Raw genomic sequence first — 17,681 nt, 5'->3', positions numbered from 1 at the left:
TGTACGCTCTCTCGCTCTTACCAGGGGTAAGTACACTGTACACGTGGTCCGCGTAGCACGGCCGCAACGTGCCGCCATGGCCCGCGGGCGGTACGTAGCTGTCGGTCGGTGCATGGCACGCCTCCCTTCTTCAAAGGCGCATGGACGATCAGGCTGGCCTCGGGTCGCAGCAAGCTGAAGCCTGAAGGAAGGAGCACCCCAAAACTACTGTTTGACTGCGCGCAAATGTCAAGAACGCGAGGGCTCAGGACCACGAAGGTGGTCGCGGCGAGGAATATTCGGTTGTTTCTATAGGGTCGGAAACGTCAACGGCAGAGATCTCCTTTCGCATCGAGGAGCGGGCACCCGATGCTGTTCCCTTGTCGACTTGTGATGCTAGTCAACTGGAGTCGTAGTATTCTCCAGCCGGATTCCCCAAAAAGAGTACTCCGCACTCTCTCCTCTTCTCGATCCCCATGCAGCCGTGCCTAGCTTCTGGGTGCTAGCATCTGCATTGTTTTATCCTTTTTCGAGGCCGCGTGTGATTTGTGTGTGTGTGAATTCTGATCCATCCAGGACCGAACAATGAACCATGCATGCACAGCCTGCTCGTCGTGCCCTTCCTCTGCCGGCCGAAACTGGCGGCGTGAAGCAAACAATGAACAATGGCTCGAGACGCATCCTGGTGGTGGTGGGCGCGGACATTGTCACATTGAATAAGCTTCCGGACTCGACACGCCTCCGGGCTTGAACCAAAGACGGATCGGTCCTGTCGTGTCAAATTAAAGCACATCATAAAAGCGGATCGGAGGAGGAAAAACGGGGGGGAAGGGCGCCGTCAAGCCCGTAATTAGCGAGACGTACGGGATCGCCGGAGAAGTGGAGCCGCACGGGACGGCGCGTTTTTATGGCTCACCGGGATCATCGGCTACGGCCGGCTGGCCGTGGTATGGGCGACGAACAAGTTGAGGTCTTGAGAGAAGACCGACCAGGTAGGGCCCCTCGATCGTGCTGACAATCTTTTTTTTTTTCAAGTGTTCTGGCTTTGCGTCGCGTCGTCGGGAAACTGCGTCGCATGTGGCAAGCGTGCTTTTCTTTTCTTTTCTTTTTATTACTGTGCTTTTATGCATGTATTCAGTCACGTAGCCCCTTGGTGCAGTGCCATGACTGTACATTGAGTTTGTGCGGTGCAGCGATCGCCTGACGCAGGCCCGTTTGTTTTGCATCGACAGATCCCGCCACCGCCGGCGTCACGGCGGAGTGATGGTCCAACATGCGAGACCGGACAGGACAAGGAAGAGAAGAGATGACGAGAAAGACGAAAGACGTGTCGGTGCCGTGCCCGGGGTCATCAGAGAGCAAACAAAACATCGAAGTGTCACTCTCGGATGTTGAACACCGTGTCATCAGGCCAGCGTCGTCGTCCTTACATACACCACGCTAGGAATCGAGACGTGCGAACCGAATCGGCTACAACCTAAGTACAAACACACACACAGAGGAGCTGACACAGCTTATTTTCGGTTGCACACTCACCATCTCGATCGAGCACCACACGACGCGAACGGCCAAGCCCAGACTTCACGTCTCGATCGACAGTACTAGTGTACCTCCCGTTCATGCGAGCACACATGCGCGCACGCGCGCACACTTGCTCCTGCAGGCAGGCGCCGGGATTTTTTTTTTCTCTCGGGAACCCGGCGCTATATCAGGCAAAAAGCGGCGTCGCCGTCGGCCCGTCGCGGCCGTCGGGGAGCCGGCCGGCAGGCGACGCGGCGATTGAGGGCACTGACGGTGACTGGCGGGAGAGAGACTGAGAGAGAGTGCGAGTGGAAACAGTAAGCAGCACGTGCTTTGGCCCCGCGCTCCCCGTCTCGGTAGGCTCCAGCGCGCGACGCACGCACATGCCGGCCCCAAGTCCCGGGACAGCCGCCGCATGCATGTGATGCGCGAGAGCGGGGTGGCCTACGACGTTTGCCGCTCCGCGCTCTCTGTCGCCGGACCGTCTCCGGCCGGCGTTTTGGCACGCAGCACGCAGCGGTTTATGGCGACAATGGCAGCGCCGACGCCGGTGGTAACTCGCCAATGGAACCAGGTGAGGTGACCATGGCTCGCTCATCCTTCCCGGTGGCACACAGCATGCATGCGCCCCATCCTATTTGCCGTTCCGGTTCGCCATGGACACCCATGACGAGCGCAGATGCCGCGCCCGCGAGACCATGCCGCACGCTGGACGCTTGTTTTAAGAGGCGACAGGGGAACCGCGCGCCAGGGGAAAGTGCGCGCACCGCTTGCCTGTCACGTACTACCACATGCCAAATCGGCAATTAACAGCTGGCCCCACCCTGCCCAGATAAGGCTGGGTTGCCCGGCCGGGCCCATGCGGCCGTGCCCCTCGCCGCTGCCACTGCCAGTGCCAGACTGCCAGGCCAGCAGCCAACCTCCGCCGCCGCCGACGCGGGCTCACGCCCTCACCGGCCCCGCCGTGCCTGCACGGTTCCCAGCGGCGGCCGGCCGAGCTCCCACGACAAAATCCCTAACCCAGTTCTCAGAGCATAAGATAAGCTTAACAAATCTTCGACGATGAGGTGCCAATCCTTGACGCGCTCCCCTCGTCCTAACCTGTGTTCGCTTCTGCACTTTGTGTTTACTGCTCGTACTCTTCCGTTTTGTTAATGGAGAAGCGTACGAGCCGCTAGGTTTTTCCTCTGCCTGCCGGTGGTTGCCCGTTGAACGCACGCATTTCTTTACTGCGCACTCTGCCCGTCTGCCTGCCTCCGGAGGCCGGCGTTCTTGGAATGTCTCGGGGGGTCAAGCAGCAAAGCAACGGCTCCCGTCGCCGGCCTAACCACCCGTCCACCACCGCCCGACCCCGTCGCGCTCGCCTGGTTTGTGAATGCGGGTGTTGACGCCTAACGGCATCCCGCGAGCCCCATGTGCCTGTCTCGCCCAAAGACGGCGACGCCGACGGCCGCCACAGGTGATCCGATATTCCGATCCGATCCTCCCACGCGCGAACTGACGCGGTCAGAAACGTGCCGCGCCGGAACGCGGGCCGCAGCGGGACAAGGCTTCTGTCCGGCCCGTTTGGGAGTACACGCGAGGCCAGCAGAAGGTTCGTGCCGCTACGGTCTAGAGCAAGCAGCGAGTCGCTGTGACCGATCGAGACTGCATGCCTTATTTTTGGCTTGCAAAAGGCTAGCAACAAATAGTAACGAACAGAGACGAGGCAAATGAAAAATCTTGGCCGGGCTACGTGCAAACGAGCGGTGTGCCACCAGGAGTACCAGCTATCAAGCTACAGTACTGACGCGATAACAACGACAGTTAAGACAGTAAGACCCCGTCGCCGGTCAGGAACCCGGCACCGAGTAATGGCGTGTCGAGACGTACGTACGTACCCAGGCGTGCAGGGCAACCCCCAAGGCCCAACCCAAGTCACCACGCTGCGCGCGCACGAGAGGCGCGGTGCCTTTGCGTCGCTCCTCATCCCTGAGCAAGCTAAGCGAGGCGCCAAGCAGCACGGCAGCGTCGGGCCTTTATTACCAGCAGTGAATCCGGGATCCGTGGCACTGTTCACCGATCGCCATGGCAGCTTGGCCAGCAGGGGCGGGCATGGCAGCATTGATCAGAGGCGCCGGGGACGGGGCCAGCCCAGGCCCAGCCGTGGATGGATTAATTCACGGCGGAGATGACGAGACAGCCGTATTCGCGATGTATCTGCTCCGTGCGATGTACTCCGTGCTGCACAAGCAGTGGTCCATAGCGTCCGTGCCGGGCTTGGGCGCCGGGCTGGAGAGCAACGGTGAGGGACCAAGAAAGCTGGTAGCGGTTTCGGATTGGTTGGGCGGCAGCGCGTCAGTAATTCCCTCGTGACAACCCTCTGAGCTGGAAATTTTACAGATTCAGATTCAGACCAACGGAAATGGGACGCAGCCCGAAACAAGATAGCGCGATGAAATGGCTCAAGTCCACGGATAGATTAAAACGCCTCATGGGCTGGGCCTCCTTTCCCCAGTTTAACTTACAGGTTACAGAAAGAATCGATTCCCGAACAGGGTTACAGAAAGAATATTGTGGTGGGGTACACAGCAGTGGAAATTCACCACAAAAGGTTGCAGAAAGAACTGCTCACATCCTTCCTGCTGTGAACTGTTAACGAAAACTAATCCGAAGTGGTAAATACAACTCATTGTTGGAGCAGACAATAAACCTTTGTCACACTTTCCCCATTTCCTCCATGATCGATCGCCACTCGCTCAAGCAGCAGCTGCTTGGAGTCTTGATGGCTTCACTGAAGTCTTCCTACCATTTCCAATCTGAGTAGGCGCCATGAGACCACTGAACAAACAAGAAGTGAAATGTTGTGTCAGGGGGTAACGCAGTAGGCAGCAGCACAACGACTACTACTACTGACACTACCAGATTTTTTCCCAAACCTTGCTGTCTTGGCTGTTCTTGATGTTGATGCAACCTTAGCGGCTCTCTGTGGTTTATCAACAACTTTGCCTTTCGTCACTGCAGGCCTAGTGTTATTGCACCGGATGCTGTTGAAGGCCGGCTTGGCCTCACCCATAGCGTTCTGTATACTTTGTTTCTTCTGAACGTATATAGTATGCACAGATCAGCATGAGGGTTGCTAATTGAGCTGGAGTTGGAAATATTTGGCAGCATCAATGCTCACCTGTTTGTCGCCATAGAACGGCTTGTCTCGTCCCTTTCCTTTGGTGTATTTGTCCGTTGGCTGCATTGTAAGTCAGCAGTGAGTGACACAGGGTTCTTGGATCTTGAAAATGTTTGGGAATCTGAAAGCTGATGAAGTGACAGCTTACCATCACTCCTCTATTTGCATCCTTGAGTACTACCATGGAGTTTTTCTCGGCAAAGGGCTGCCTTTTTTCTGGTTTTGCTTCTTTCTGAACTCCTCTTTCCTATAAAGTAAAAGGATGTTAGTAAATAAACAATGAGAGTAAAAGGATGTTAGTAACTTAGTGAAATCCTGCAGAATAATGAGGCCGAAGTAACTCACATCAGTCCTCAGCCTGAATGGCCTAGGATTAGTAGTAGTTTTCTTGAGTTTTGCTGCTTGCTGTGGATGCACTTTGTTCTGCATTTTAGCCACCTTCATTTGACCCACAAAACAAGTCAAGTTCGTTGCATCCTGACTACTGATAAAAGCTGCGTTCTTCGGTACCATCAGTTCACGTACCTTCAGAGGAACATTCTCGTTGTTCTCCAACGGTCTGTTTTCATCTTCAGAATATGAATTGCTCGAGGCTTCTTCAACCGCCTGGTGAGCATTTGACACATTCTCCTTGTTGTCATCGTCAGCACGCGATGGATCTGCCTCAATTCTCAATTCCTGCAGCACCCCCTTCCGTTGCTCATTGGAGCTTGCAGTTTCTGTACGTGAGTTCTCATCGGCAACAGTGTTAGCACAACCATTTCTATTCTCTTCATCAGCTTCAGCATTAGCACACTTCACCGAGCGTCCTAAAATTTTCTTCTTGACATTCTTCCTGGATTCTTGCCCCCTCTTTGCGATCTTCGCCGCCACGGTTTCTTCAGCCTTCTTGGCAGCCTTCGGATTCGTCAGCTGACACATGTACCTGCTCGGCACCTCCCTGCACGCCAAGTTCAGCTTCCTCAGCTTGGAACAGACCTTGGACACCGCCTCCTTGCTCTTGCTCTTGTCTGCGGCCGGCGTCCGGGCAGTCTCCTTCTTTGGCGTGCTCATGAACAGAGCCTTGACGACCGTTCCCTTTCTCGCCGTCCCATCGACCGGCCCCTTTTGGTGCTTCACGCTGAGGAAGGGCTCCTGCCTCGGCCGGACAGTCTTGCTCCGCGGCGTCGTCAGTGCCTTCTTCCTCGCGCTGGGAGCTTCGACCCTCGCGGCCTTGGTCCGGGTCGGGGACGCTCGCAGGGCGCACATCCGCTGGACCCTTGGCTTTGGCTTCGCCGCTGCCTTGTCGGCGGCCTCCGTCCCCGCGCTCAGCCTCGCGAACCGGGCTCTCGGAGGCTTCGGCGGCGCGGAATGAGGGCATTTCAGCATCGAGCTGCACAAATTGAAAAAAGGGAATTGTAAATCCGAAACGAAGAATTCGAAGAATCACCAAATCAGTGAGATAGTGAGGATATGAAGAGGTGCCATTTCGGTTCGCACCTCTGATTTGTCCTGCTGATCGCTTTCTGCAGCCGCACGTTGGGGCTTCTGGCCGCCATGACCTGCCGAAGTGCCAATACGAATTACACCCTCGATCAAATTGAATTCGCTTGGTATTCCACGGGGTGATGCTTACGGAGGTACAGGAGAGAAAAGGGGACGTACCCGCATGAAGAAGCTCCGGTCCAGGGCCTCCGGGTCGACCTGCTCATGGCTCTGGTCACAACCTGCGTACCACGACACGGATCAGGAGTTCAGGACCCTTCGACACCGCAGAACCTGCAGAGTGCAGACGCTAGGAAGAATAAAGAAGGGCTTGCGAGAACCACTTACCGACGCGGAGGCAGAACCAGGCGGGGTCGTCGTCGGGGCGGCCGGCGTCGGGCGCGGTGAGGTCCACGAACTTGGGCGCCTGGATGTCCTCGTAGAACACGGCGTCGTCGTACTCCTCCAGCTCCTCGTGGTCCGGGTGCCGCGACGGGATCCCCATGCTGTTCTGGATCGTCGACGGGGCGTCGGCCGGCGGGCGATCGAGCTGGCAGCTGAGCTCGCGGGCGCGGCGGCGGCGGCGGCGAGGGGGGAAGCTGAGGTGGTGCTCGGCTGTGATGGTGCCTGGTGGCGCGTTGGGGGGCTTGGCGACGGATGAATTTGAGATCGGGGAGGGGAGTGCGAGCGGGTGGAGGGTCGGCCGGTTGGGGGAAACTAGCCGTTGGAGGGCGGCGTCGATGGATTGGAGGGGGATATTTTTTTTTAATGGTGGGTCTCGGCACATGGCAGCTCCACGGCTCGAGAGACGTTGGCAACGGTTGCAACTCGAACTAAATAATTGAACAGGATCAGTGGATTACCGGGGGATTGAAGCCAATGAGCTGCTTCCGATCCGCAGAATGAACTGGGTTACGGGAGTGGCAAAATAAGTAGAACCTGGAGATGACCTACTCGCAGTGGACTGGCATGTGTTCAGCGTGGCTCGCTGCATACTCCAACCTTGGTGAGCTGTCGTCAGGATCGGAAGCCAGTTTTAGGTTCACAGATTATCTGCGAACTTACTGTGCTACTAAGAAAATAACGAACTTTTAGACAATGTAGCCAGTACTCACGGCCATTTCAGTACTGTTGGGATTGAGATCATGATCATGAGATCATCTGACTTCAGATGGTTTCAGATATGAAATGGACGATCAGATATATATCGCTACAGTATCCAATGAGGCAATGAACGATGCACGCATACTATAGCATATACAGTTAGAGTAACCCAGCAAAGCTCCAACTCCAGCTCCTACTTACAAACTAGAGATAAACTAAACTAGGGACCGAGGCAAAAGAAAATCCACTCCAACAGGGTTCATACTCGGATCCAGAGTAGGGAGGCACCCAAATCCCATCCTCCAGCCCTATCTCCCATGGGTGCTTAACGGAGGCTCCCTTCTCGACGGTTTTTCTCGTTTTCCCCTCCCGCGTCCCCGTCTTCCTCCTCCCGAGCGCCGCTCTGAGCCAAGGTTCGCCATTTTTCCGGCCAAGCTCGACTGCATACGAGGAGTCGATGAGGTAGAGCAAGACTGGAAAGAGAGGTGGGGGACGGTGGGAACACGGCGCGCCGCCCAATGGGAACACGACGCATGCCGCTGTCGGCCAATGGGGACATGGCACCATGAGCTGCCGCTAGCCAAATCGAGCCGCACCGTAGAGCCGAATCCGCCGGCCGCCGGGGGAGCTCGAGTGCCGCCGCCTGGATCCATCGGGGGACCTCGATTCGCTGCACCTCGAGCTCGATTCGTCGCGCCGCCCCCCTCCTCCCCCTCCCCCCGGCGCCGGCCCGAGATGCGGCGGCGCGCTAAGCTGCAGCTTGCTCACCGTCGGCTCGAGATGCGACGCCCGCACCGCCGGCCCCAAGCTCCAGCCTGCTCGCTGCTGACTCAAGATGCCACGACTGCACTGCCAGCCTCGAGCTCCAACCTGCTCGCCGCCGCCCCGAGCTCGTGCATGAACGCCGCTCCAGAGCTTGAGCATGCGCGTGCTGTCCCTAGCCCGGATGACGTTGGTCCAGTGCCTCAACCACCCCTTGCGCCCAAATCCGCCATGGAGAGCTGACGCTTTGCTAGGATTCGTCGTAGGAAGGTGGGCGGACGGCCCGAGCTCGGGGGAGAGAAGTGCTGGGAGGGAGGGAGGGAGGCAGGGAGAGAGAGTACGAGAGAGAGAAGAGTACGGGGGAGGGAGAAGAGTGCGAGAGAGAAGGGTGAGCGAAGGGAGTAGAAAAAAGAAAAAAAGAATTGAACCACTAACGTGTGGGTCCCACATATCATGTGAAAGTAGGAGGTGTGAAATAGGAGTTATTGCTGGAGCTGTGGGTTAAATCTTCACTACAAAAAACTGGGCTAGTAGGTACCCTGCAGCAGGGACTATTGTTGGAGATGCTCTCAGGTGCCGTTTGGATTTCTTCATTTTAAGTAATTGGAATCTTAATAGAGTAGGCTATTTGTCTTGAAATATGGCGTTGCATAACTTTCCAACAATAATATACAAATATATTACACATACAATATATCAGCTTAATTAATTTATATTTAAATTATAGTTATTAGAATAAAATTTAATTCTAAGCATCCAAACGGAATCTTACCAACTTAGCATCACTTTCACTATAGCGCCGATTGTATTTCACAGTAGCATAAGGCATGCTGTATTTTTGCGTTTGATTTCAAGGGTTTCAAAAGTCAGAGAATTTGTGTCCATGCGGTATAGTATAGTGCCATATAAAACTTAGAATCTGTTTGGAGAAATTAAAGTTAAATGCTAAATATTAACACATATTAGCACTTATATACATGCTGGGGCGAAGCTGCATTATATATATGGGATGCCGATGCACCCACAGAAATAAGCTTAAATTTTTCAATATATATATGCACCCCACAGTTTAACTCTATGCATTCACAACACAAGTGCACCTCCTGCAATTTGCTCTATCTTCGTTACTATATACATGCTAAAGTTTTCGAGTAAGTGTAATCCATCCTATTAGCATTTCTATTCGGATGAGCTAGTGTTAAATTAACACTTTCAGTACTTGGATCCAAACTTACTCTTAAACCGATGAATAAGCGCTGCCGCTAATGCTAGTTTTTTGGCATGCTATGCAACAAGTCGTATCGCATAAGGCATCCTGCGTAGAGATGTCAACAGGTATAATACCCACGGATTTTGCCAACCTATACCCATACCCATCAGGGCGAATATGTACCCATACCCATCCCCGTACCCGCCCGCAGGTAGGAGTTCATCCCATACCCATACCCGCGGATTTTGCATTCAAAAGATTAAAATTTAGCATTAAACAGAGATTAAAATTCAGCATTCAACAGAGATTCAAAATATCAACATTCGTACAGCTGGGAAGGAGTTGAGGTGCTCGGTTAGGGTTTACTTCTTAATGGATTTCTTGGGCTTGCTTCTTAATGGGCTATTTGTTGTGAGATTCCTGCCCTTAATCGAATATGGGGGTAAACGGGGATGGGTTCTTAGTTACCATACCCATACCCGTTGTACCCGATGGGTATGAGTTTTTCCCCATTTGCATACCCATAAGTACAAAATCTTACCCAAACCTGGCCCCTAATAGGGTTTTTACCGGTCGGGTTTCAGATACCCATTGACATCTTTAATCCGGCGGCCCTCTCTGTTGTGTTCCAGACCTTTATATTTCTTGAGTCATGACCCATCACGTGTTTCGTGGCTCGCTTGCTTTTCTGTTACTTGGTGGCATGTGAGTACGCTTCCTGACATGTGCCAAAAAAAGTTCTGGTTGGTTTAGGCGGATGAAAATATTCCTCCGTTTCAAATCTACTAATTCAAACTTTTGTCTTAAAACCAGCGACCTATTTTTAAATCCATTTAAACGTTCGTGCTGTTCATAATAAAAAAAACTCAACATCGACATTTTCATATCTTTCGAAATGCCGATTCATTTGTTTTGAAGATATATTTTTATCGTGAAGTTAGAACATTTTACTGCTGAGTTTGGAACAATTTGATGACGAAGCTAGAACAACTTTCGCACAAAGTTTTACATTTTTTCCAATGAGGTTAGAAACTATTTTCCATTCAATTACACCATATGTGAGTAACTGCTAATGAATCGTTTCCAACAATTCACCGAGCACACTCATTACAAGATTTCTATTATTTTCCAACTGTTTTTCTATAAGTGGCTGATGGTTTTTAGTACATTTATGGTGAACGAGATTTTCGGAAATTATATTTTTATTGATATGATAAAATTTTGTAAAAGGTGTATATTATAATAGAATTTTTTTTATTACTCGAAAAAATAATACAAAGAACTAAAACTGCTGGCCAGAAAGACAGCATATCTTTTGGTGTCACGGCCCAAGTACCTGCAAGCCCAGCGGGTGTGATGCAAAGTATCATCATCAGTTTAGCCGAACCCACCGACTGGTTACCTGGCCCAATTCCTGATTTCTGCACAGACCATCATCACCCATCCCGCCGCCGCAGGCCAAGAGGAAATTCCACCCAAACAGGCCCGCAAAGCCCATGCCATCCTTCCCCAACGCGGTTTCCGAGTTCCGACGCTGCGCTCTCGCTGGCCACCTCGCCGTGCCGCCAAAATTTTCGCCGCCTCGTCTCGATCGGGCAATCGAGTGGACCGCGGGCACGGCGACGGGGTGCTCGAAGAGGCGGGGGGCGGGGCGAATCTATCTCCAGGGCTCATCGGATTATCCTCGCTCGTGCTGACTGCCGTCCAGCCGAATTCCGCTGCTTATCGGTTCATCCCAGGTACCGAAAATTCCCTCCGATTCGTCCCCCTAGTTAGCCTGGTTCGCGTGATTCCTCGCAATATCTGGGTTCGTGAGCTCGATACGGTATGCGGAGAGAATGGATAGCTCTTGTTTGCGAGTCGATCGATGATTGAATTACACTAATGCCGGGAGGTACGGTGTGGCTGGAACCTCTTGAGATATTAAGACACATCAGGGTGCTTGGGGTCGATGCTTCTGCGGTATTAGACTGTCTCTAGCAGCGTTCTGTAAAACGTTCTGTACTCTATATATAGAGGAAGATTCCGTTCTCTATTGCTCCAGCAGCGTTCTCTAAATGGTCCTCTAAAATAGAGAACGCTACAGGTTTCCTCTATATATAGAGATTCTCTCTCCTCTTCTCTATTTTTTCTTTACGTTTCAAACACTGAATTAAATAAAAATAAAATATGTCCATAGCGTTTGAGGTATGATAAATACGTACGTACAAAAATTTGAAACAAAATACGTTTCTAATATAGGGTTTAATGTATAGAGAACGAGATTTAGAGAACGTTGTTGGAGAGAAATGAGATATAGAGGAGAGAATCTTATAGAGAATTCTGTAAATGAAGGATGTAGAGGATGGGATTTGGAGGATATCGCTGGAGACAGCCTTATGCCCCTAGGTCCAGTGAAATGTGATGCTGAAGAAACTCTATGTGTGGCCATTAGGTTTTCAGTTTTCAAAAAAAAGTAATTAGGTTTTCATCTTAATTGAACTACATTCAACAGAATCTACGCATACTTACATAGTCTTAGTGGCTATTTACATAATTATGTTTTGATATAAAAATGGTTGTTTGCTATATAAAAATTATATGGTTCTATGATAAATTGATAATCACGCAAAACATGTGTAGCCTCACAGAGTAAACTAATTCCAGGATGCACTTCGGTACTTCTGGAGTGTGTACTGTGTAGTCAGTCCACTGTGAGAGGAGTCACGTCGTGGTGTAAATGAAACTTTGTACAATATGTCCCGATTAAGCACTCCACTTTTTATTTTTATGCTAAGTATTCATATAAACCTTGAAGTCATAACATGAACAGGAGATGGCAATCTGTCCTTTTTTGCCTGACAACCTTCTGGAAGTTCAGTTGATTTGGCCATGGATAGAGGAATAGATCCATGAAATTGGACTAAAGAAACTCAGCTGTTAGGATTAAACTGTGTGTACAAGGACCCAATAATTTAGTATTAGAACAATGACTTGTTGAGGTCACACTATGGTGAATAAGATTATTTGGAGCGAAAGTCTGGTCAATAAGGTTTGATAGTTTGTATTGTGTACATATTGTCAGTTACTCGGATCTATTACTTGTATAATCTGCATCCTGTTATATGATATCTTTTTCATCTACCTATCACTTGTATTTCAATGAACATAGCAACACTATACCAATCTAGTTGACTAAACATTTTTATCCTCCATTTTTCAAGTGACCGCTGATTTATATAGGTTGGTCTAATTTCCTACACATCTAGTTTTGTTTTCTAGACTGATTTAAATAGAGGGCACGTGTTTCTTTGCTATGCCGTTCCTTTACATGTTCAACTTTTATTTAACATTTATACATGGAAGTTCCATGAAAGGCAAATACCTTTCTGATCCATTCAGTAATATACAAGCTTGCATACTCATTATCTATAGGATCAGTAGCTTATACTCTTGGAATAATGGATATGTTGTTTCTGACTGAAACTACATGACAAGTTTTTCCACATATCACATCGATATAAATGGGCTGTATCATAGCGATCATATTGCAAGGATCTGTTCTATTCCCTTGAACGAAATATTGACGAAGCACAGTTACCGAGTAAAAGGGGCCATCATTTCCCCCTTCCTTTTCTCTTTTAACAAGTGGGCCCTATCTAATTGTCCTGGATCATGAAAGGAGGCTCTAATCTCGTGCCGAAAGAGCAAGTTATAGATCCTAGTTCTATGGTAGCATGTACTCAAATGTACAATGTTTTTTTAAAGATGAAATCAATTACTGTGGTTGAGTGTAGGACAGTTACTTCGGCTTCCCTTTTACTGGCACAGATAACTTTAATGGCTCAGTGTTTGAGAGAGGAAAAAAAACTTAATTGACTCGGATGCATCTTTGACCCCTAGTTAGGGCAGTTACTTCTGATTCACCCATCAGAAGCTAGATATGACCAACATGGTTTTATATAAACTAGTGAGCTTGTAGCACAACAGCAGCAGCAACAAAGTCTTTTAGTTCCAAGCAAGTTGGGGTAGGCTACAGCTGAAACCCAACATGAGCCACCGACAGAAAGGCAACAGAAGAGAAAAAAAAGAAAAAACATATGTTGAGTGATAGGAAAAAACGCCACACTATTTTGAATAACAAAAAAGTCTTTTCGAACAAAAATTGGATAACAAAAAACGTTCTGTGCTTTGGAGAGGCATTTTAGATATCTAGTTCTGTTACATTTATGCATATTTTCTTTCATTCAATTTGGTGCTATAGGCTATAGCTATACCGCTTTATCTGCAGCAGTATGGAAGATATAAATGTATTGAATCAGAATCAGCAACTTACTCTCATTCAACTGATAAACAAGACAAAATTTCTTTCCAATTACTTACATCACATGAACCCTGCTTGCACAATTTAGAAATACAGCAATTACAGCAAGAACCCTTTAATTGACATCTGCAGTTGTAAGACATTCATCGTGGATCCCCTCATGAACTTGTGACAGCTGCAAAGGTTGTGCCTTTTATTATGTGAATAAGATCATATAACTTGAAGTTTAATGCATCCTTCCTGGTCGTTTCATATGCTGTGGCATGTTGCATCTTTCCTTTTTCTTCCTCATTTCATTATTTTTATTTTTTATATGACATGATGGTTCAGCAACAATCTTACGATTTTTTTAATTCCTATCATCAGAGGTAACTGCATTTTTTTTCTAAGGCAACAAACCTGCCGGAGTTCAATTGGATCAAATATCAAATATAATAGAAACAAATACAGGACGAAATTATTGAGGATGGAGCCATACAGAAGAGGATAGCCAGTGAGGTTAGTAGTTTATTATGATTATTCCTCTATCCTTCCTTAGACAACATAATCAGAGCCATATCGTCACCTTCCTGTTGTAAATGGAACAATCAACAAGTTAATAAATAGCTACCCTATGACAAATCACTTATTAACTACGACCTGTGTTGGTGCAATAGAGTATTGGGGGGGGGGGGGGGGGTGGGGAGGCTGCTAGATTAAGCACTTTCGTGTTAGCTTCAGAAAAGCTAAGCAACATCGCAATCGATCCTAGTGACGGTCCCTGTCATGCAATAAACAATGGGCCCTTTCTCAGATTTCTTGAGTACTTTAACATCATGGTGTTGGTTATCTAGCCCTTGTCTCAGGTGCAGGTAATACTTGTCTACAAAATAAACTAACTCAGCTGTGTTGATGGCATGTGCATCAAGTTGTGAATGTTTGACGTTTTGCAAGGCGCTCTATCCAGCAGAAACCTAGTTGGGCAGGGATATTCTCACCACTTTACAGCTATAGTCATGGTTTTTATATGAAATTTGTGTAGATCGCGTGTTCTTTTTGGTGTGCGTGTAGAGCTTATCTTGTTGTACATTCTTGTCTGTGGGGGGTTCTTGTAATAAGTTTCAGGACCCTACAGGACATCCTTGTGTTCATAAAAAGCCTGCCTGCTGCGTCTTTTCCTAATTGATTGTATTTTTGATACATGTTCTTACAATTAATTACTGATTACAATATTGCTATTTCATGTTGCTGATCCACTGAAGTTTGGTTGCAGTAAGCAACCACTGCCTAACAGTCTATGCCCAAGAGTTTATCCGTCCCTACAAGCAACATGCATTGGCCCCTAGTTTTAGCAATCTAGTAAAGAAAAGATATATAGGCATTAGCTGTTCCCTTTATGCTGTAAAATTCAACCATCCCTACGAATACTATATATGTGAGAGATTGCAGGAAAACAAGGAAGTTTGACACTCAAACCAAAGAAGTCCATTAAACAAACCAACTTTCTATTCTAAAAAAGTTTTCATTAGTGATGCCATTTTTACTTCACTTGTACTAGATGTAAAACTTCTGTAAAACAAGGTATGCTTGCTGTCTGCAGTGCCATCCTTTACGTGCTGACTCTGCAGAAGGTGACCACCATAGTTCTAGCATTCAGTTCACAATTCTCTGCTGATGTATCAGAGTGCTTGATTAAAAAGTGTTTTCCACGTAAGGATTTCATGTACATATCTATAGGAGATCTCTTACCCTATCCGTTCTTCTATTGTAATCTGTGACAGTAGCCGCACAGGACTATTCTATTTTGTGACAGCGTCAGTCTATTCAAATTTTGTCACGGATTGATCTCACTGTTAACAGGTGTTCCTTTTTGTTTCTCTTGTTTCTAATTTATGACAAGAGCCTTATAACAGAATATGCTATTAACACTTGGTTACTTCTGAAAATAGAGCTAACTGTCCATTCACGCAGGTGTTAGGTGTTGCCGTATTGGACTTCAGTTGAAACTGAGCTTTTACAGGAAGGTACAAGATATATGCCTCCAAATACTGTATCCGTACTATTCATCAAGTTAACAAGTTACTAATCATTGATCCCATTTTACAGGATGTCTGTCTATGAGGTGAGTGTGATCAGTTTACATATTGCGATCACTTATTCCCTCCTGTTTTTAAGGTACTGAAGCACGGATAGTGCGGTCATTTTCCTATCTCTTGGTTTGATAACCTTAGGAATCCTTGTGTCCATCAAAATATACACCTTATAAGCCTAAAGAAAATACAGAATGGATCTAGTAAACAACTGTACTTGGACCATAAGAATTCGTAGAAATGTCAAACTGGTGGCTGGTATGGATTGACTCACTCACTCCATGAAATTTATATCACACGCCAACTGTTGGTGACAGATGAGATGACCTTCGTCCCATCAAGTCATGATTATAAACGAGCCTATAACTCACCTACGCAGAGGTTAGGTAACCAAAGAAGCATTGACTTCTTAGTATATACACACAAGTTACTTTATGGTTTGGACTGTGAAATTACCACCTTGACTATTCTCAGACATGCACTACTATACCGTTCCTTTCTAACTATTAGTTGACTTACTTGTCCTTTATGCATCCTAATCATTATACAGACTTGGAGTGTTTCTTTCTTGAACATATGAATTTATTTTAGTAAAAAATCCACATACATTGGTCATGTGCAATTAACTCTTGTAATTGATAAGATTATCTGGCTCTTCCTGAACTTCAGCAATATGTGATTCACATACAACAAGCAGAAATTACCATGGAATAAATCAATGTCACTCAAATAGAAGAAATCTCCTTGGAGTCTGAAACTTTTCTTGCTTTTAGGAGCGCCTCCTATGCTTTACTACCTCTTGATAAGCTTTGAGATTATTAATGTGCGCATGTACATCCCTTGTCTCAAGTGCAGGGTTTTATCTCATGGCGCATCCAGTGGTGCAGACTATATGGTCAAGCACTCCGGGGTGAGAAAATCCATGTCCATCTCCGTGGCAGGTTTGGAGAATTGCTACTTTTGTTTTACTTGGAATAAATATTTTCAGAATTTATTTTACAAAACATACCAAATACCATTATAATATTTCAACCATCATAGGAGTTAGTACCCCAAAACTTCTATGACCTTTCTTACATCATAGTTCACATGTTAGGACAAATGGTATGCTATTATCATTTATGCAAGCATACATAAGGGAACTAATACGCACATATTAATTAATAAAACTGTTGACGCTAGAACAACGTGTGGTGCCAGTGACGGGAAAGTCTGTTTTGTCTGTTGAGCTGATATTTTCCTTGGTAGTAGGAAAAATGCATAAGTAATTACAGTTTATATAGTACCTGAAGTCAGAGAGATGGAAAATTGTTTCAATGGTGGCTAATCATTATGGCAGAAGTCAAGCCGTGACTATAATTTTTCTCGGTGATAACTTAAGCATGTACTTAATTGGCTAGTGGCAAGTGACAGTACGCCATTTCCAGTCTGAACTCTGGAAGCGCAATAAAGCAACCTTTTGATCATTTCTTTTGGCGGCCATTGAAATGAAGTGCACATTTCTTCATTTCACTCTAATTTTAATCATAATTGTCAACACAAAGAAGTACAGACACTACTTGAGTAGCTTTACGGTAATGAATATCATCAGATGGATCTTGTGCCAATCTGATGGACAATTCATCATTGCCAAAATTGCTAGAAGATTTAGTACAGAATATAGAGAATTCTGAAAAAAAAGGTCTAAGTGATTTCTGAACATATTTATCATGCACACAAAAACCTTGTAAATCTAAGACTGCAGCCTCTAATTAGCGACTTCCTCTTAACTTGGCATTTGAAAAAAAAACTTGGTATAGAAGGATTCGATTTGTCTACGTGCCCTATTACTTCATATCACATGAAGTGCAGATCTTGTAGATTCTAGTGATGCGCAGGCCATGTCTTCTATACCAAAATAAGGCAAACCTTGTAGATTGTGTAAATAAACTTTATCTGTGGCGTTAGTGACTGACTCTAAGTTCTAGCCTCTAGGTCAGTGTCAGCACTCGGTAGAAATACTGGATTCAAACCAGATAAATTAACAGAACAATGCAATCGGTACAAATAAAACTGTAAATAAAATTGTAAATATTTCTGTAAGGCAGTAAGTCGAGTAGAGGAAAC

The 17,681-nt window shown here is 47.2% G+C and overlaps 1 protein-coding gene across 2 annotated transcripts; it reads right to left on the bottom strand.

The window, feature by feature from the left end:
• Positions 1-3,940: 3,940 nt before the first annotated feature.
• On the bottom strand, positions 3,941-6,658 carry LOC112876721. 2 transcript variants are annotated; one of them, XM_025940889.1, is made up of 9 exons: positions 6,476-6,656; positions 6,308-6,369; positions 6,143-6,204; positions 5,189-6,035; positions 5,009-5,101; positions 4,812-4,910; positions 4,664-4,723; positions 4,419-4,579; positions 3,941-4,320 (listed from the first exon to the last, which is right to left on the bottom strand). In XM_025940889.1, the coding sequence occupies exons 1-9, from the start codon at positions 6,630-6,632 to the stop codon at positions 4,239-4,241; spliced, it is 1,623 nt and encodes a 540-aa protein (XP_025796674.1). In that variant the 5' UTR covers positions 6,633-6,656; the 3' UTR covers positions 3,941-4,238. The 2 variants fall into 2 exon arrangements, with proteins under 2 accessions (XP_025796674.1, XP_025796673.1); XM_025940888.1 differs by having other exon boundaries at positions 5,009-6,035; positions 6,476-6,658.
• Positions 6,659-17,681: the final 11,023 nt, after the last annotated feature.

The sequence above is a fragment of the Panicum hallii genome, chromosome 9, assembly GCF_002211085.1.
Source record: "Panicum hallii strain FIL2 chromosome 9, PHallii_v3.1, whole genome shotgun sequence".
NCBI lineage: Eukaryota > Viridiplantae > Streptophyta > Magnoliopsida > Poales > Poaceae > Panicum > Panicum hallii.
This window is presented reverse-complemented; position numbering and strand designations above follow the sequence as displayed.

Excerpts from the sequence above, each read along its gene's own strand:
- LOC112876721 (XM_025940888.1), bottom strand. The coding sequence starts at position 6,632 with ATGGGGATCCCGTCGCGGCACCCGGACCACGAGGAGCTGGAGGAGTAC. Across the intron at positions 6,370-6,475 it reads CTGGTTCTGCCTCCGCGTCG|GTTGTGACCAGAGCCATGAG; the intron begins GTAAGTGGTTCT and ends CGTGGTACGCAG. Across the intron at positions 4,911-5,008 it reads CATTCAGGCTGAGGACTGAT|GAAAGAGGAGTTCAGAAAGA; the intron begins GTGAGTTACTTC and ends TTTACTTTATAG.